At 50.3% G+C, this 20,072-nt stretch overlaps 1 protein-coding gene across 3 annotated transcripts in view; it reads left to right on the top strand.

The window, feature by feature from the left end:
• The window catches only part of gnpat2 (glyceronephosphate O-acyltransferase 2), a 67,431-nt gene extending 49,662 nt beyond the window's left edge, over positions 1–17,769 (top strand). Inside the window, exons 9-17 of one of the 3 annotated variants that reach the window (XM_045721224.2) lie at positions 1,013–1,164; positions 1,586–1,690; positions 4,605–4,865; positions 5,523–5,602; positions 5,681–5,821; positions 6,085–6,184; positions 15,687–15,780; positions 15,865–15,926; positions 17,172–17,769. In XM_045721224.2, coding sequence (XP_045577180.2) covers positions 1,013–1,164; positions 1,586–1,690; positions 4,605–4,865; positions 5,523–5,602; positions 5,681–5,821; positions 6,085–6,184; positions 15,687–15,780; positions 15,865–15,926; positions 17,172–17,215 — 1,039 coding nt within the window. In that variant the 3' untranslated portion in view covers positions 17,216–17,769. Of the gene's footprint in view, positions 1–1,012; positions 1,165–1,585; positions 1,691–4,604; positions 4,866–5,522; positions 5,603–5,680; positions 5,822–6,084; positions 6,185–13,530; positions 14,503–15,686; positions 15,781–15,864; positions 15,927–17,171 lie in introns of those variants that run through there. The other 2 variants (XM_082977111.1, XM_082977110.1) reach the window with 2 other exon arrangements.
• Positions 17,770–20,072: the final 2,303 nt, after the last annotated feature.

Here is a 20,072-nt window from a genome sequence, read left to right as displayed (position 1 = left end):
GCACCAGTCCCTCCTGCAGCAAAGCACCCCCACAACATGATGCTGCCACCCCCGTGCTTCACGGTTGGGATGGTGTTCTTCAGCTTCCAAGCCTCCCCCTTTTTCCTCCAAACATAACGATGTTCATTATGGCCAAGCAGTTCTATTTTTGTTTCATCAGACCAGAGGACATTTCGCCAAAAAGTACGATCTTTGTCCACATGTGCAGTTGCAAACCGTAGTCTGGCTTTTTTATGGCGGTTTTGGAGCAGTGGCTTCTTCCTTGCTGAGCGGCCTTTCAGGTTATGTCGATATAGGACTTGTTTTACTGTGGATATAGATACTTTTGTACCTGTTTCCTCCAGCATCTTCACAAGGTCCTTTGGGATAGATTTGCACTTTTCGCACCAAAGTATGTTAATCTCTAGGAGACAGAAGGCATCTCCTTCCTGAGCGGTATGACGGCTGCGTTTGTACAGATGAACGTGGTACCTTCAGACGTTTGGAAATTGCTCCCAAAGATGAACCAGACTTGTGGAGGTCTACAATTTGTTTTCTGAGGTCTTGGTTGATTTCTTTTGATTTTCCCAAGATGTCAAGCAAAGAGGCACTGAGTTTGAAGGTGGGCCTTGGCATACATCCATAGGTACACCTCCAATTGACTCAAATGAGGTCAATTAGCCTATCAGAAGCTTCTAAAGCCATGACATCATATTCTGGAATTTTCCAAGCTGTTTAAAGGCACAGTCAACTTAGTGTATGTAAACTTCTGTCCCACTGGAATTGTGATACAGTGAAATAATCTGTCTGTAAACAATTGTTGGAAAAATTACTTGTCTTGTACAAAGTAGATGTCCTAACCGACCTGCCAAAACTGTAGTTTGTTAACAAGAAATTTGTGGAGTGGTTGGAAAAACAAGTTTTTAAATGACTCCAACCTAAGTGGACGTAAACTTCTGACTTCAACTTTTATCTTTTCTGAATTTTTCTCGTCCCCCCCCCCCCCCCCCCCCCCCCCACGTCTCTCCCTCAGAGACCTTCCCCATAGGCCCAGCGTAGAGACCCAGGAGTGTGTGAGCTGGCTAGCCCAGCAAGTGATTCGTGTCCAGGAACAGAACTCAATCCTCAGTCCCTGGTCTCTCATGGCCTGCCTGGTGCTCCAGGGTCATCAGAACACAGACCCAGGTAGACGGCTGAGTATGAGGAGCAGGACGATATGTATCGTCCCACTGTAGCTCGGGTTGGTAGAGCACGGTGTTTACAACGCCAGGGTTGTGGGTTCGATTCCCACCAGGGGACAGAGACAGACAGACAGACAGACAGACAGACAGACAGACAGACAGACAGACAGACAGACAGACAGACAGACAGACAGACAGACAGACAGACAGACAGACAGACAGACAGACAGACAGACAGACAGACAGACAGACAGACAGAGAGAGAGAACGAACTACTGTAAGTCGCTCTGGATAAGAGCGTCTGCTAAATTGACTCAAATGTATCCCAGTCAGTCATTACTCTCATTTAACAAAAGCTGATTGTTGTTGTTGTTGTTGTTGTTGTTGTTGTTGTTGTTGTTGATGATGCTTCACGGTATTACCAGCAGGAGAGGAACAAGAGAAAGGTCTCTCCTGGGAGCTGCTTACCCAGAAGACACTGTGGCTCAAGGGGCTGGCGATCAGCTTCGGGGCCCGCCTTGACTGGCCTGGTAGGTGTACGGCCCATTGGTTGGTTGATTCTTCCACAGGCAGATATGTTGATCCTAGATGTTTCTGAAACAGTACTAAACCTAAGGACAGGAAGTGCTGCTGCTGTCTATGGTCCGGATATATCAAGGACAGTCCCGTTCACCAGTTAGAGAGACAGACAGACAGACAGACAGACAGACAGACAGACAGACAGACAGATTCAGGACTCCACAGATTTAGGACTCCACAGATTTAGGACTCCACAGATTTAGGACTCCACAGATTTAGGACTCCACAGATTTAGGACTCCACAGATTCAGGACTCCACAGATTCAGGACTCCACAGATTCAGGACTCCACAATAGAGCTCTGTCTCAGTTAATACACACGAATCCTGATCTAGGATCAGGTCCCCACCTGGTTTCGACCCATCTTATTCGTTATGATCTAACAGGCTATACTGACCTGAGATCAGTATTTTACTGTGATCCAGTCTAGATGGTACACAGTATGGTACACTTTAGAAATGAGACGGACAGACGACAAATCTGCCTTTTTATAAATCGTATGTTGTAATCAAATCAAATTTATTTATATAGCCCTTCTTACATCAGCTGATATCTCAAAAGTGCTGTACAGAAACCCTCAAAATATCTGATATCTCAGAGCTGTACAGAAACCCTCAAAATATCTGATATCTCAGAGCTGTACAGAAACCCTCAAAATATCTGATATCTCAGAGCTGTACAGAAACCCTCAAAATATCTGATATCTCAGAGCTGTACAGAAACCCTCAAAATATCTGATATCTCAGAGCTGTACAGAAACCCTCAAAATATCTGATATCTCAGAGCTGTACAGAAACCCTCAAAATATCTGATATCTCAGAGCTGTACAGAAACCCTCAAAATATCTGATATCTCAGAGCTGTACAGAAACCCTCAAAATATCTGATATCTCAGAGCTGTACAGAAACCCTCAAAATATCTGATATCTCAGAGCTGTACAGAAACCCTCAAAATATCTGATATCTCAAAGTGCTGTACAGAAACCCTCAAAATATCTGATATCTCAGAGCTGTACAGAAACCCTCAAAATATCTGATATCTCAGAGCTGTACAGAAACCCTCAAAATATCTGATATCAGAGCTGTACAGAAACCCTCAAAATATCTGATATCTCAGAGCTGTACAGAAACCCTCAAAATATCTGATATCTCAGAGCTGTACAGAAACCCTCAAAATATCTGATATCTCAGAGCTGTACAGAAACCCTCAAAATATCTGATATCTCAGAGCTGTACAGAAACCCTCAAAATATCTGATATCTCAGAGCTGTACAGAAACACTCAAAATATCTGATATCTCAGAGCTGTACAGAAACCCTCAAAATATCTGATATCTCAGAGCTGTACAGAAACCCTCAAAATATCTGATATCTCAGAGCTGTACAGAAACACTCAAAATATCTGATATCTCAGAGCTGTACAGAAACCCTCAAAATATATGATATCTCAGAGCTGTACAGAAACACTCAAAAATATATGATATCTCAGAGCTGTACAGAAACACTCAAAATATATGATATCTCAGAGCTGTACAGAAACCCTCAAAATATATGATATCTCAGAGCTGTACAGAAACCCTCAAAATATCTGATATCTCAGAGCTGTACAGAAACCCTCAAAATATCTGATATCTCAGAGCTGTACAGAAACCCTCAAAATATCTGATATCTCAGAGCTGTACAGAAACCCTCAAAATATCTGATATCTCAGAGCTGTACAGAAACCCTCAAAATATCTGATATCTCAGAGCTGTACAGAAACCCTCAAAATATCTGATATCTCAGAGCTGTACAGAAACCCTCAAAATATCTGATATCTCAGAGCTGTACAGAAACCCTCAAAAATATCTGATATCTCAGAGCTGTACAGAAACCCTCAAAATATCTGATATCTCAGAGCTGTACAGAAACCCTCAAAATATCTGATATCTCAGAGCTGTACAGAAACCCTCAAAATATCTGATATCTCAGAGCTGTACAGAAACCCTCAAAATATCTGATATCTCAGAGCTGTACAGAAACCCTCAAAATATCTGATATCTCAGAGCTGTACAGAAACCCTCAAAATATCTGATATCTCAGAGCTGTACAGAAACCCTCAAAATATCTGATATCTCAGAGCTGTACAGAAACCCTCAAAATATCTGATATCTCAGAGCTGTACAGAAACCCTCAAAATATCTGATATCTCAGAGCTGTACAGAAACCCTCAAAATATCTGATATCTCAGAGCTGTACAGAAACCCTCAAAATATCTGATATCTCAGAGCTGTACAGAAACACTCAAAATATCTGATATCTCAGAGCTGTACAGAAACCCTCAAAATATCTGATATCTCAAAGTGCTGTACAGAAACCCTCAAAATATCTGATATCTCAGAGCTGTACAGAAACCCTCAAAATATCTGATATCTCAAAGTGCTGTACAGAAACCCTCAAAATATCTGATATCTCAGAGCTGTACAGAAACCCTCAAAATATCTGATATCTCAGAGCTGTACAGAAACCCTCAAAATATCTGATATCTCAGAGCTGTACAGAAACCCTCAAAATATCTCAGAGCTGTACAGAAACCCTCAAAATATCTGATATCTCAGAGCTGTACAGAAACCCTCAAAATATCTCAGAGCTGTACAGAAACACTCAAAATATCTGATATCTCAGAGCTGTACAGAAACCCTCAAAATATCTGATATCTCAGAGCTGTACAGAAACCCTCAAAATATCTGATATCTCAGAGCTGTACAGAAACCCTCAAAATATCTGATATCTCAGAGCTGTAATCATACCTAAAAGACAGACACACACACAGACACAGACCTGGAATTGTCCTCAGTGCAGTGATGTCTTTCTCTGTCCTCCCTATAGACCAACTACCTGAAATCCAGGTGATGGCGTCCAGCATGGCCCTGCACCGCTCTGTGATTCGCTGTCGCCGGGGCCGTGTCACACTGCTGGAGGAAGAGGAGGGGCCTGTGGGGGCTGGGCCTTTCACAACAGAGGAGGGTGTGGTCAGGCGGGCGCGGGCGGTACTTATGGTTGCGGCCTATAGGAACCAGGCGCTGCATGTTTTCATCCGTCCAGCCATGTTGGCTCTGGCCGTACACACAACACAAGGCTCCAGGAGAGGTGAGTTACACACTGATCGTCTGTCTGTCTGTGTCCTTGTCTCTCCATCTGTAGCTGGTTCCTGTCTGTCTCCTTGTCTCTCCATCTGTAGCTGGTTCCTGTCTGTCTGTCTGTCTGTCTCCTTGTCTCTCCATCTGTAGCTGGTTCCTGTCTGTCTGTCTGTCTGTCTGTCTGTCTGTCTGTCTGTCTGTCTGTCTGTCTGTCTGTCTGTCTGTCTGTCTGTCTGTCTGTCTGTCTGTCTGTCTCCTTGTCTCTCCATCTGTAGCTGGTTCCTGTCTGTCTCCTTGTCTGTCCATCTGTAGCTGGTTCCTGTCTGTCTGTCTGTCTGTCTGTCTGTCTGTCTCCTGTCTGTCTGTCTGTCTGTCTGTCTGTCTGTCTGTCTGTCTGTCCGTCTGTAGCTGGTTCCTGTCTGTCTGTCTGTCTGTCTGTCTGTCTGTCTGTCTGTCTGTCTGTCTGTCTGTCTGTCTGTCTGTCTGTCTGTCTGTCTGTAGCTGGTTCCTGTCTGTCTGTCTGTCTGTCTGTCTGTCTGTCTGTCTGTCTGTCTGTCTGTCTGTCTGTCTGTCTGTCTGTCTGTCTGTCTGTCTGTCTGTCTGTCTGTCTGTCTGTCTGTCTGTCTGTCTGTCTGGTCTGTCTCACCATATCTCTTTGTGTCTCCAGAGGACATCTATAGCTCCTTCAGGTTCCTCCTGGACCTCTTCTCCAACGACTTCATCTTCATCACTGGCAGATCGTCACAGGTCGGTCTTCACCTGTAACCGAGAATTGTGATGCATTCTGGGTAAATTGTGACTGATCTATGCCTCTGTGTCCGGAAGGACTTTGAGGAGGCATGTTCGTTACTCAGGAAATGTGGAGCAGTCCAGACCAGTCAACAGGAAGTGACATCACCAGAGGAGGGTCAGAGTACTACCTCGTTCCTGCGAGCCCTGCTGCAGCCCTTCATAGACGCCTACCAGGTATGCGGAGGACTTCATGTGCGTTTCAAATAGCACCCTATTCCCTACAGACGGGCCCCGTCCCCTACAGACGGGCCCCGCTGGCCCCCTACAGACGGGCCCCGTTCCCTAGAGACGGGCCCCGTCCCCTAGAGACGGGCCCCGTCCCCTACAGACGGGCCCTGTTCCCCAGACACTGATCTCAGGTCTAATCTTAACCCCTATCCCAAGTCCGTTTCAAATACCCTCCACTAAAGTGTGTGTGTGTGTGTGTGTGTGTTCAGGTGGTGTTCAGTCACCTGTGTGTGGAGGAGGTTGAGGTGTTCACAGAGAGACAGATGGTTCCTGCCGTCCGCAGCCTGGCCACCAAGCTCCTCTTATCAGGTAACTGACTCACTCCTGTCCTCTCTCTCCCCTGAGACACGGCCTGTCCTGTCCTCTCCTCTCTCCCCCCTGAAACACGGCCTGTCCTGTCCTCTCCTCTCTCCCCCCTGAAACACGGCCTGTCCTGTCCTCTCCTCTCTCCCCCCTGAAACACGGCCTGTCCTGTCCTCTCCTCTCTCTCCCCTGACGCTCGGCCTGTCCTGTCCTCTCTCCCCCCTGAAACACGGTCTGTCCTGTCCTCTCTCTCCCCTAAAACACGGCCTGTCCTGTCCTCTCTCTCCCCCCTGACGCTCGGCCTGTCCTGTCCTCTCTCTCTCCCCCCTGACGCTCGGCCTGTCCTGTCCTCTCTCTCTCCCCCCTGACGCTCGGCCTGTCCTGTCCTCTCTCTCCCCTGAAACACGGCCTGTCCTCTCCTCTCTCTCTCCCCTGACGCTCGGCCTGTCCTCTCCTCTCTCCCCCCTGAGACACGTCCTGTCCTTGAACCTTGGTCCAGCACCTCTAAGGGTCCTCTCTACTTGTTCTGTAAACTGTGCAGTGCCATTTTCCCATGTGCACCTACCTTCTGGTAATTCGAGTTTCAGTCAATTCGAGTGACAGCAAGTAAGATGCCTGCCCAGCGATATCCAACACAGCAGAGAGCGAGAGAAAGCAATGACCTTGTACACATCTGAACATACACCAACTTTGTGGCGACAGTTTGGCGAAGGCCCTTTCCTGTTTCAGCATGAAAATTCCCCCCTGTGCACAAAGCGAGGTCCATACTGAAATGGTTTGTTGAGATCGATGTGGAAGAACTTGACTGGCCCGCACAGAGCCCTGACCTCAACCCCGTCGAACACCTTTGTGATAAATTGGAACGCCGACTGCGAGCCAGGACTAAATCGCCCAACATCAGTGTCCCGACCTCACTAATGCTCTCGTGGCTGAATGGAAGCAAGTCCCTGCAACGATGTTCCAACATCTAGTGGAAAGCCTTCCCAGAAGAGAGGAGGCTGTTATAGCAGCAATGTTCCTACATCTAGTGGAAAGCCTTCCCAGAAGAGTGGAGGCTGTTATAGCAGCAATGATCCAACATCTAGTGGAAAGCCTTCCCAGAAGAGTGGAGGCTGTTATAGCAGCAATGTCCCAACATCTAGTGGAAAGTCTTCCCAGAAGAGTGGAGGCTGTTATAGCAGCAATGTTCCAACATCTAGTGGAAAGCCTTCCCAGAAGAGTGGAGGCTGTTATAGCAGCAATGTCCCAACATCTAGTGGAAAGTCTTCCCAGAAGAGTGGAGGCTGTTATAGCAGCAATGTTCCAACATCTAGTGGAAAGCCTTCCCAGAAGAGTGGAGGCTGTTATTAGCAGCAAAGGAGGGGGGACCAACTCCATATTAATGCCCATGATTTTGGAATGAGATGTTCGACTAGCAGGTGTCCACATACTTCTGGTCAGGTAGTGTATGTTGTTTAGTACCTTTTTCAGGAACTACTTTCGGCTCATGAACGCTATTTTTCAAAACTACCTGAAATTATATCAATTACATCAAACGTTGACAAGGCATCTTTACAGCTGCAATATGTCACTTTTTGGGGCATGTGAATTATAGATAGGTAATTCTCATTGAAAGTCAGTCTAAGAAGCAGTAGATCTGTTCTATGTGCGTCATTTCTATGCTTCCCGTTTTTTTTTTTTTTTTTGCGTCGTTTACTTTTCGATTTTGTACACCAGCTTCAAACATCTGAAAGTACTATATTTTTGGTTATGGAAAAATATATTTCACCACAGTTTAGCTTCTACAATGATTCTCTACATTCTCTGTGTTTTTGTTTTGTCTCATAAACTGAAATCAGACAAACTATTAGAATTTTAGTAACCAGTCAATGGCAGATCTATTTCTGCACTTTTCATTTATAACAAATAAAGTAACAAATATATAAAAACAAAACGCTCTGTCCCTCTCCCATTCAGCCAGTCCACCAGGTGGCGCTCTGTCCCTCTCCCATTCAGCCAGTCCACCAGGTGGCGCTCTGTCCCTCTCCCATTCAGCCAGTCCACAAGGTGGCGCTCTGTCCCTCTCCCATTCAGCCAGTCCACCAGGTGGCGCTCTGTCCCTCTCCCATTCAGCCAGTCCACCAGGTGGCGCTCTGTCCCTCTCCCATTCAGCCAGTCCACAAGGTGGCGCTCTGTCTCTCTCCCATTCAGCCAGTCCACCAGGTGGCGCTCTGTCCCTCTCCCATTCAGCCAGTCCACCAGGTGGCGCTCTGTCCCTCTCCCATTCAGCCAGTCCACCAGGTGGCGCTCTGTCCCTCTCCCATTCAGCCAGTCCACCAGGTGGCGCTCTGTCCCTCTCCCATTCAGCCAGTCCACCAGGTGGCGCTCTGTCCCTCTCCCATTCAGCCAGTCCACCAGGTGGCGCTCTGTCCCTCTCCCATTCAGCCAGTCCACCAGGTGGCGCTCTGTCCCTCTCCCATTCAGCCAGTCCACCAGGTGGCTCTCTGTCCCTCTCCCATTCAGCCAGTCCACCAGGTGGCTCTCTGTCCCTCTCCCATTCAGCCAGTCCACCAGGTGGCGCTCTGTCCCTCTCCCATTCAGCCAGTCCACCAGGTGGCGCTCTGTCCCTCTCCCATTCAGCCAGTCCACCAGGTGGCGCTCTGTCCCTCTCCCATTCAGCCAGTCCACAAGGTGGCGCTCTGTCCCTCTCCCATTCAGCCAGTCCACAAGGTGGCGCTCTGTCCCTCTCCCATTCAGCCAGTCCACAAGGTGGCGCTCTGTCCCTCTCCCATTCAGCCAGTCCACAAGGTGGCGCTCTGTCCCTCTCCCATTCAGCCAGTCCACAAGGTGGCGCTCTGTCCCTCTCCCATTCAGCCAGTCCACAAGGTGGCGCTCTGTCCCTCTCCCATTCAGCCAGTCCACAAGGTGGCGCTCTGTCCCTCTCCCATTCAGCCAGTCCACCAGGTGGCGCTCTGTCCCTCTCCCATTCAGCCAGTCCACCAGGTGGCGCTCTGTCCCTCTCCCATTCAGCCAGTCCACCAGGTGGCGCTCTGTCCCTCTCCCATTCAGCCAGTCCACCAGGTGGCGCTCTGTCCCTCTCCCATTCAGCCAGTCCACAAGGTGGCGCTCTGTTCCTCTCCCATTCAGCCAGTCCACAAGGTGGCGCTCTGTCCCTCTCCCATTCAGCCAGTGGCGCTCTGTCCCTCTCCCATTCAGCCAGTCCACCAGGTGGCGCTCTGTCCCTCTCCCATTCAGCCAGTCCACCAGGTGGCGCTCTGTCCCTCTCCCATTCAGCCAGTGGCGCTCTGTCCCGCTCCCATTCAGCCAGTGGCGCTCTGTCCCTCTCCCATTCAGCCAGTCCACAAGGTGGCGCTCTGTCCCTCTCCCATTCAGCCAGTCCACAAGGTGGCGCTCTGTCCCTCTCCCATTCAGCCAGTGGCGCTCTGTCCCGCTTCCATTCAGCCAGTCCACAAGGTGGCGCTCTGTCCCTCTCCCATTCAGCCAGTGGCGCTCTGTCCCTCTCCCATTCAGCCAGTGGCGCTCTGTCCCTCTCCCATTCAGCCAGTGGCGCTCTGTCCCTCTCCCATTCAGCCAGTCCACAAGGTGGCGCTCTGTCCCTCTCCCATTCAGCCAGTCCACCAGGTGGCGCTCTGTCCCTCTCCCATTCAGCCAGTGGCGCTCTGTCCCTCTCCCATTCAGCCAGTCCACAAGGTGGCGCTCTGTCCCTCTCCCATTCAGCCAGTCCACCAGGTGGCGCTCTGTCCCTCTCCCATTCAGCCAGTGGCGCTCTGTCCCGCTCCCATTCAGCCAGTGGCGCTCTGTCCCTCTCCCATTCAGCCAGTGGCGCTCTGTCCCTCTCCCATTCAGCCAGTGGCGCTCTGTCCCGCTTCCATTCAGCCAGTCCACCAGGTGGCGCTCTGTCCCGCTTCCATTCAGCCAGTCCACCAGGTGGCGCTCTGTCCCTCTCCCATTCAGCCAGTCCACCAGGTGGCGCTCTGTCCCTCTCCCATTCAGCCAGTCCACAAGGTGGCGCTCTGTCCCTCTCCCATTCAGCCAGTCCACAAGGTGGCGCTCTGTCTCTCTCCCATTCAGCCAGTCCACAAGGTGGCGCTCTGTCCCTCTCCCATTCAGCCAGTCCACAAGGTGGCGCTCCTTCCCTCTCCCATTCAGCCAGTCCACAAGGTGGCGCTCTGTCCCTCTCCCATTCAGCCAGTCCACAAGGTGGCGCTCTGTCCCTCTCCCATTCAGCCAGTCCACAAGGTGGCGCTCTGTCCCTCTCCCATTCCGGCCAGTCCACAAGGTGGCGCTCTGTCCCTCTCCCATTCAGCCAGTTGCGCTCTGTCCCGCTCCCATTCAGCCAGTCCACAAGGTGGCGCTCTGTCCCTCTCCCATTCAGCCAGTCCACCAGGTGGCGCTTTGTTCCTCTCCCATTCAGCCAGTCCACAAGGTGGCGCTCTGTCCCTCTCCCATTCAGCCAGTCCACAAGGTGGCGCTCTGTCCCTCTCCCATTCAGCCAGTCCACAAGGTGGCGCTCTGTCCCTCTCCCATTCAGCCAGTCCACAAGGTGGCGCTCTGTCCCTCTCCCATTCAGCCAGTCCACAAGGTGGCGCTTTGTCCCTCTCCCATTCAGCCAGTCCACAAGGTGGCGCTCTGTCCCTCTCCCATTCCGGCCAGTCCACAAGGTGGCGCTCTGTCCCTCTCCCATTCAGCCAGTTGCGCTCTGTCCCTCTCCCATTCAGCCAGTTGCGCTCTGTCCCTCTCCCATTCAGCCAGTTGCGCTCTGTCCCTCTCCCATTCAGCCAGTCCACCAGGTGGCGCTCTGTCCCTCTCCCATTCAGCCAGTCCACAAGGTGGCGCTCTGTCCCTCTCCCATTCAGCCAGTCCACCAGGTGGCGCTCTGTCCCTCTCCCATTCAGCCAGTCCACAAGGTGGCGCTCTGTCCCTCTCCCATTCAGCCAGTCCACAAGGTGGCGCTCTGTCCCGCTCCCATTCAGCCAGTCCACAAGGTGGCGCTCTGTCCCTCTCCCATTCAGCCAGTCCACAAGGTGGCGCTCTGTCCCTCTCCCATTCAGCCAGTCCACAAGGTGGCGCTCTGTCCCTCTCCCATTCAGCCAGTCCACCAGGTGGCTCTCTGTCTCTCTCCCATTCAGCCAGTCCACAAGGTGGCTCTCTGTCCCTCTCCCATTCAGCCAGTCCACCAGGTGGCGCTCTGTCCCTCTCCCATTCAGCCAGTCCACAAGGTGGCGCTCTGTCCCTCTCCCATTCAGCCAGTCCACAAGGTGGCGCTTTGTCCCTCTCCCATTCAGCCAGTCCACAAGGTGGCGCTCTGTCCCTCTCCCATTCCGGCCAGTCCACAAGGTGGCGCTCTGTCCCTCTCCCATTCAGCCAGTTGCGCTCTGTCCCGCTCCCATTCAGCCAGTCCACCAGGTGGCGCTTTGTCCCTCTCCCATTCAGCCAGTCCACCAGGTGGCGCTTTGTCCCTCTCCCATTCAGCCAGTCCACAAGGTGGCGCTCTGTCCCTCTCCCATTCAGCCAGTCCACCAGGTGGCGCTTTGTCCCTCTCCCATTCAGCCAGTCCACCAGGTGTACTGCAGGTTTCGAGAAAAAAACCTCAATGTGTGTCGAACGCAGGCTGTAATGAAGGTGCTGGTCCAATGTGCGCCGTCTATTGGGACTTCCGTGCACAGCCGACCACGGGGACAGCCTGGGCTCGAACCCAAGCTGTAGTGAAGCATCAGCAGGGAAGTTCCTCAACCTCTCTGGGGTATGTGGGACGCTAGCGGCAAATTCAAAACAACAAAAATCTCATAATTCAAATTTCTCAAACATACAACTATTATATCCCATTTTAAAGATACACTTCTCATTAATCCAACCACATTGTCCGATTTTCAAAAAGGCTTTACGGCGAAAGCATAACATTTAGATTATGTTAGGACAGCGCCGAAGACAAGAAAAACCACACAGCCATTTTCCAAGCAAGAAGAGGCGTCACAAAAACCAGAAATGCAGCTAAAATGAATCACTAACCTTTGATGATCTTCATCAGATGGCACTCATAGGATTTCATGTTACACAATACATGTATGTTTTTCTCGATAAAGTTCATATTTATATCCAAAAAACCCATTTTACATTGGCGTGTAATGTTCAGAAATGTTTTGCCTCCAAAACTGCCGGTGAATTAGCACATCAATTTACAGAAATACTCATCATAAACGTTGATAAAAATATTCAACAGTTATTCAAAGAATTATAGATAAACTTCTCCTTAATGCAACCGCTGTGACAGATTTCAAAAAAGCTTTACGTGGAAAGCAAATTGTGCAATAATCTGAGTACTGCGCTCAGACACCAAAACAAGCCATACAGACACCCGCCATTTTAGAGTCAACAGAAATGACAAAAATTACATTATAAATATTCACTTTGATGATCTTCATCAGAATGGCACTCCCAGGAACCCCAGTTCCACGATAAATGTTTGTTTTGTTCGATAAAGTCCATCATTTATGTCCAAATACCTCCTTTTTGGTCGCGCGTTTAGTCCACTACTCCAAATGCAGGAAGCGCGCGCAAAATGTCACAACGAAAAGTTAAAAAAAAAAAAAAGTTATATTTACGTTCGTAGAAACATGTCAAACGTTGTATAGCATCAATCTTTAGGATGTTTTTATCATAAATCTTCCATAATATTCCAACCGGACGATTCCTTTGTCTTCAGAAAAGGAACACAGCTAACTCTCACGTGAGCGCGCGCCACTGAACTCATGTCATTTTCTCACTCATCTACTTCCAGGATCTCTTATTCTCTCCCCATTCACAGTAGAAGCATGAAACAACGTTCTAAAGACTGTTGACATCTAGTGGAAGCCGTAGGAAGTGCAAAATGACCCCACAGACACTGTATACTGTAAAGGCAATCACTTGAAAAACTACGAGCCTCAGATTTCCACACTTCCTGGTTGGATTTTTCTCAGGTTTTTGCCTGCCATATGAGTTCTGTTATACTCACAGACATCATTCAAACAGTTTTAGAAACTTCTGAGTGTTTTCTATCCAAATCTACTAATAATATGCATATCCTACCTTCTGGGCCTGAGTAGCAGGCAGTTTACTACGGGCACGCCTTTCATCCGGACGTCAAAATACTGCCCCCTACCCTAGATAAGTTAAAGCTGTACCATTCAGAAGGCAAACGGCGTCTTTATATGAGTATCAAGCCCTGTCGTCTTATCAAGCCCTGTCGTCTTGTTTGTGTGTCTCTAGGAGAGCTGAAGTCTTATGAAGCCCTGTCATCTTGTTTGTGTGTGTGTCTAGGCGAGCTGAAGTCTTATGAAGCCCTGTCGTCTTGTTTGTGTGTGTGTGTCTAGGCAAGCTGAAGTCTTATGAAGCCCTGTCGTCTTGTTTGTGTGTGTGTCTAGGCGAGCTGAAGTCTTATGAAGCCCTGTCATCTTGTTTGTGTGTGTGTCTAGGCGAGCTGAAGTCTTATGAAGCCCTGTCATCTTGTTTGTGTGTGTGTCTAGGCGAGCTAAAGTCTTATGAAGCCCTGTCATCTTGTTTGTGTGTCTCTAGGCGAGCTGAAGTCTTATGAAGCCCTGTCGTCTTGTTTGTGTGTCTCTAGGCGAGCTGAAGTCTTATGAAGCCCTGTCGTCTTGTTTGTGTGTGTGTGTCTAGGCAAGCTGAAGTCTTATGAAGCCCTGTCGTCTTGTTTGTGTGTGTGTGTCTAGGCAAGCTGAAGTCTTATGAAGCCCTGTCGTCTTGTTTGTGTGTGTGTGTCTAGGCAAGCTGAAGTCTTATGAAGCCCTGTCGTCTTGTTTGTGTGTCTCTAGGCGAGCTGAAGTCTTATGAAGCCCTGTCGTCTTGTTTGTGTGTCTCTAGGCGAGCTGAAGTCTTATGAAGCCCTGTCGTCTTGTTTGTGTGTGTGTGTCTAGGCAAGCTGAAGTCTTATGAAGCCCTGTCGTCTTGTTTGTGTGTGTGTGTCTAGGCAAGCTGAAGTCTTATGAAGCCCTGTCGTCTTGTTTGTGTGTGTGTGTCTAGGCAAGCTGAAGTCTTATGAAGCCCTGTCGTCTTGTTTGTGTGTGTGTGTCTAGGCAAGCTGAAGTCTTATGAAGCCCTGTCGTCTTGTTTGTGTGTGTGTGTCTAGGCAAGCTGAAGTCTTATGAAGCCCTGTCGTCTTGTTTGTGTGTGTGTGTCTAGGCAAGCTGAAGTCTTATGAAGCCCTGTCGTCTTGTTTGTGTGTGTGTGTCTAGGCAAGCTGAAGTCTTATGAAGCCCTGTCGTCTTGTTTGTGTGTGTGTGTCTAGGCAAGCTGAAGTCTTATGAAGCCCTGTCGTCTTGTTTGTGTGTGTGGCTGGCGGCTAGCGGCCCGCACGGGGCTCGGCGAGCGAGTCTTATGAAGCCCTGTCGTCTTGTTTGTGTGTGTGTGTCTAGGCGAGCTGAAGTCTTATGAAGCCCTGTCGTCTTGTTTGTGTGTGTGTGTCTAGGCAAGCTGAAGTCTTATGAAGCCCTGTCGTCTTGTTTGTGTGTGTGTGTCTAGGCAAGCTGAAGTCTTATGAAGCCCTGTCGTCTTGTTTGTGTGTGTGTGTCTAGGCAAGCTGAAGTCTTATGAAGCCCTGTCGTCTTGTTTGTGTGTGTGTGTCTAGGCAAGCTGAAGTCTTATGAAGCCCTGTCGTCTTGTTTGTGTGTGTGTGTCTAGGCAAGCTGAAGTCTTATGAAGCCCTGTCGTCTTGTTTGTGTGTGTGTCTAGGCGAGCTGAAGTCTTATGAAGCCCTGTCGTCTTGTTTGTTTGTGTGTCTCTAGGCGAGCTGAAGTCTTATCAAGCCCTGTCGTCTTGTTTGTGTGTGTGTGTCTAGGCGAGCTGAAGTCTTATGAAGCCCTGTCATCTTGTTTGTGTGTGTGTGTCTAGGCAAGCTGAAGTCTTATGAAGCCCTGTCGTCTTGTTTGTGTGTGTGTGTCTAGGCAAGCTGAAGTCTTATGAAGCCCTGTCATCTTGTTTGTGTGTGTGTGTCTAGGCAAGCTAAAGTCTTATGAAGCCCTGTCGTCTTGTGTGTGTGTGTCTAGGCAAGCTAAAGTCTTATGAAGCCCTGTCGTCTTGTTTGTGTGTCTCTAGGCGAGCTGAAGTCTTATGAAGCCCTGTCATCTTGTTTGTGTGTCTCTAGGCGAGCTGAAGTCTTATGAAGCCCTGTCGTCTTGTTTGTGTGTGTGTGTCTAGGCAAGCTGAAGTCTTATGAAGCCCTGTCGTCTTGTTTGTGTGTGTGTGTCTAGGCAAGCTGAAGTCTTATGAAGCCCTGTCATCTTGTTTGTGTGTGTGTGTCTAGGCGAGCTGAAGTCTTATGAAGCCCTGTCATCTTGTTTGTGTGTGTGTGTCTAGGCGAGCTGAAGTCTTATGAAGCCCTGTCATCTTGTGTGTGTGTGTTTCTAGGCGAGCTGAAGTCTTATGAAGCCCTGTCATCTTGTGTGTGTGTGTTTCTAGGCGAGCTGAAGTCTTATGAAGCCCTGTCATCTTGTGTGTGTGTGTGTGTTTCTAGGCGAGCTGAAGTCTTATGAAGCCCTGTCGTCTGATACCCAGAAGAATGTCCTGTCAGCTCTGCTGAGACTGGGGGCTGTGACCAGGCCGAGAACGTTAGTACACTTGAATGTAGTCCATTTGAATTTAGTACACTTCAGTGGTTTCTGTGTGCTGTTATTAATGCTGTCTGATTACAGAGCTGAACATGGTGAATTCAGAGCCAACAAGCCAGCCATCCGGAGATTAGCGGATACTCTGGGTAAGAACGTGGAAATGCCGTGTCCAACTCTCTTTATAATAAGTAATGAATAAAATATTCTGTGTACATACTCTCTGCTAAAGTTACTGTAAGTCACTACAATTTTAATGGTTTCAGTGAGTTCTGTTTCTGTCTCTCTCCCTCTCTCTCCCCGTCTTCCCTCTCTCTCGCTCTGTCTTCCCTCCCCTCGCTCTCTCCCGTCTCCCCCCTCTCCCATCTCCCCTCTCGCTCTCCTCCCATCTCCCCTCTCGCTCTCTCCCATCTCGCTCTCTCCCGTCTCCCCTCTCGCTCTCTCCCGTCTCCCCCCGTCTCCCATCTCCCCCCTCTCGCTCTCTCCCGTCTCGCTCTCTCCCGTCTCCCCCCTCTCGCTCCGTCTATCTCTCTCCCCGTCTCCCCTCTCTCTCGCTCTGTCTTCCCTCCCCTCGCTCTCTCCCGTCTCCCCCCTCTCCCATCTCCCCTCTCGCTCTCTCCCGTCTCCCCCCTCTCGCTCTCTCCCGTCTCCCCCCTCTCCCATCTCCCCCCTCTCGCTCTCCCCCCTCTCCCCTCTCGCTCTCTCGCTCCGTCTATCTCTCTCCCCGTCTCCCCTCTCTCTCGCTCTGTCTTCCCTCCCCTCGCTCTCTCCCGTCTCCCCCCTCTCGCTCTCTCCCGTCTCCCTCCTCTCGCTCTCTCCCCCCTCTCGCTCTCTCCCGTCTCCCCCCCTCTCGCTCTCTCCCGTCTCCCCCCCTCTCGCTCTCTCCCGTCTCCCCCCTCTCGCTCTCTCCCGTCTCCCCCCCTCTCGCTCTGTCTATCTCTCTCCCCGTCTCCCCTCTCTCTCTCCCGTCTCTCGCTCGCTCTCTCCCGTCTCCCCCTTCTCGCTCCGTCTATCTCTCTCCCCGTCTCCCCTCTCTCTCGCTCTGTCTTCCCTCCCCTCGCTCTCTCCCGTCTCCCCCCTCTCGCTCTCTCCCGTCTCCCCCCTCTCCCATCTCCCCTCTCTCTCTCTCTCGCTCCGTCTATCTCTCTCCCCGTCTCCCCTCTCTCTCGCTCTGTCTTCCCTCCCCTCGCTCTCTCCCGTCTCCCCCCTCTCGCTCTCTCCCGTCTCCCCCCTCTCCCATCTCCCCCTCTCGCTCCATCTATCTCTCTCCCCGTCTCCCCTCTCTCTCGCTCTGTCTTCCCTCCCCTCGCTCTCTCCCGTCTCCCCCCCTCTCCCATCTCCCCCCTCTCGCTCTCTCCCGTCTCCCCCCTCTCCCGTCTGTCTCCTCCCTCCAGCGGGTAGACTGCCGGTACAGACCGCCCCTAACCCCAGGCTCTAACCCTGGAGGCCTGCAGACCAGACCAGACCAGACAGACAGACTGGACCAAACATGTCTATTCACTTCCTGTCTCCAAACCAACTCTGTGCCTGTATTCATGCAGCGTCTTTAGAGTCGAAACGCCGGGGTCCTCTCGTGCTCAGCATCACTCCAGACGCTGAACTGAACTGAACAGAGCTTCGGCACTATAAATCAACTGAACTGTAAAGCTGTGACCCGCTACAGCTGTTGTAATTATAGACCTTTATTGGCCTTAGAGTGATACCGATCCAGAGCTGCAATAAGGATCAAGTAGAATCAGTGAAGGTAATTGCTAGACTCCAGACACTTCCCCTGGAGGCCACTAGATGGCAGTCTAACCACTGAGTCAATACACACGGTCTGAGGTTCGTTGCAAGATTTCAATGTAATTCATCATACCGATCAATAAATATAATATATGCAAAGACTTATCAGATATCAACAACATGTTAATTATAAATGTTTTTTGGGGGGGGTTTTTTACATTTGATTTCCATTTTGAAGAATTCTTTAATAAAATGAATGTCACCTTATTGCAAAGACTGTTCCCTATTTTTATATTTCATGTTGGCCTCCCCTCTTCCCTAAGTAGCATTGCGATGCTTGAGGGGGGAGACGGGAGAGAGCGAGAGGGGAGAGAGCGAGAGGGGAGAGAGCGAGAGGGGGGAGACGGGAGAGAGCGAGAGGGGAGAGAGCGAGAGGGGAGAGAGCGAGAGGGGAGAGAGCGAGAGGGGGGAGACGGGAGAGAGCGAGAGGGGAGAGAGCGAGAGGGGAGAGAGCGAGAGGGGGGAGACGGGGAGAGAGCGAGAGGGGAGAGAGCGAGAGGGGAGAGAGCGAGAGGGGGGAGACGGGAGAGAGCGAGAGGGGAGAGAGCGAGAGGGGGGAGAGAGCGAGACAGTAACAGGCAGTGTACAGTGCCTTGCAAAATTATTCATCCCCCTTAGTATTTTTCCTATTTTGTTGCATTAAAACGTGTAATTTAACTTGATTTTTATTTATTTGGATTTTATGTAACGGACATAAACAAAATAGTCCAAATTTTGGTGAAGTGAAAATAAAATGTTTTTTATTGTTTCAAAAAACAGTAACAGACAGGGTGTCCAGTACCACTACCGAGCTGAACCCAGCTGATGTCTCTGTCGGTCACATGGCAACCTGATCTGAACTGGCCCCTAAACAATTTATAGTCTTAAGTCCGTTAACGTGACAATCCCCAAGTAACCGTGAAGAAAGGTTATGGGAAATGTAGATCTGTAGGAAGGCAGAAATGTGACAGATTACAGGTAGAAAGAGCCCAAATGACCAACGCTGTGTGATTCATCTCCTGAAGTCAGGAGGTACTACAGACACGGGCTGAGGTCAGGAGGTATTACAGACACTGGGGCTGAGGTCAGGAGGTATTACAGACACTGGGGCTGAAGTCAGGAGGTATTACAGACACTGGGGCTGAGGTCAGGAGGTATTACAGACACTGGGGCTGAGGTCAGGAGGTATTACAGACACTGGGGCTGAAGTCAGGAGGTACTACAGACACTGGGGCTGAGGTTAGTTAGTCAGGAGGTATTAGACACTGGGGCTGAAGTCAGGAGGTATTACAGACACTGGGGCTGAAGTCAGGAGGTATTACAGACACTGGGGCTGAAGTCAGGAGGTATTACAGACACTGGGGCTGAGGTCAGGAGGTATTACAGACACTGGGGCTGAGGTCAGGAGGTATTACAGACACTGGGGCTGAGGTCAGGAGGTATTACAGACTTTGGGGCTGAGGTCAGGAGGTATTACAGACACTGGGGCTGAAGTCAGGAGGTATTACAGACACTGGGGATGAAGTGAGGAGGTATTACAGACACTGGGGCTGAGGTTATTTAGTCAGGAGGTATTACAGACACTGGGGCTGAGGTCAGGAGGTATTACAGACACGGGCTGAGGTCAGGAGCTACTACAGACACTGGGGCTGAGGTCAGGAGGTACTACAGACACTGGGGCTGAAGTGAGGAGGTATTACAGACACTGGGGCTGAGGTCAGGAGGTATTACAGACACTGGGGCTGAGGTCAGGAGGTATTACAGACACTGGGGCTGAGGTCAGGAGGTATTACAGACACTGGGGCTGAAGTCAGGAGGTATTACAGACACAGGGGCTGAGGTCAGGAGGTATTACAGACACCGGGGCTGAGGTCAGGAGGTATTACAGACACTGGGGCTGAAGTCAGGAGGTATTACAGACACTGGGGCTGAGGTCAGGAGGTATTACAAACACTGGGGCTGAAGTCAGGAGGTACTACAGACACTGGGGTTGAGGTTAGTTAGTCAGGAGGTATTAGACACCGGGGCTGAGGTCAGGAGGTATTACAGACACTGGGGCTGAAGTCAGGAGGTATTACAGACACTGGGGCTGAGGTTAGTTAGTTAGGAGGTATTACAGACACTGGGGCTGAGGTTAGTTAGTCAGGAGGTATTACAGACACGGGCTGAGGTCAGGAGGTATTACAGACACTGGGGCTGAGATCAGGAGGTATTACAGACACTGGGGGCTGAGGTCAGGAGGTATTACAGACACTGGGGCTGAAGTCAGGAGGTATTACAGACACTGGGGCTGAAGTCAGGAGGTATTACAGACACTGGGGCTGAAGTCAGGAGGTATTACAGGTACTGGGGATGAAGTCAGGAGGTATTACAGACACTGGGGCTGAGGTCAGAAGGTACTACAGACACTGGGGCTGAGGTCAGGAGGTATTACAGACACTGGGGCTGAAGTGAGGAGGTATTACAGACACTGGGGCTGAGGTCAGGAGGTATTACAGACACTGGGGCTGAAGTCAGGAGGTATTACAGAC

The sequence above is a fragment of the Salmo salar genome, chromosome 06 (genome assembly GCF_965601325.2).
Source record: "Salmo salar chromosome 06, fSalSal1, whole genome shotgun sequence".
Taxonomy (NCBI): Eukaryota; Metazoa; Chordata; class Actinopteri; order Salmoniformes; family Salmonidae; genus Salmo; species Salmo salar.
Note: the sequence above shows the minus strand (reverse complement) of the source record. Positions and strands in the feature narration are given on the sequence as shown.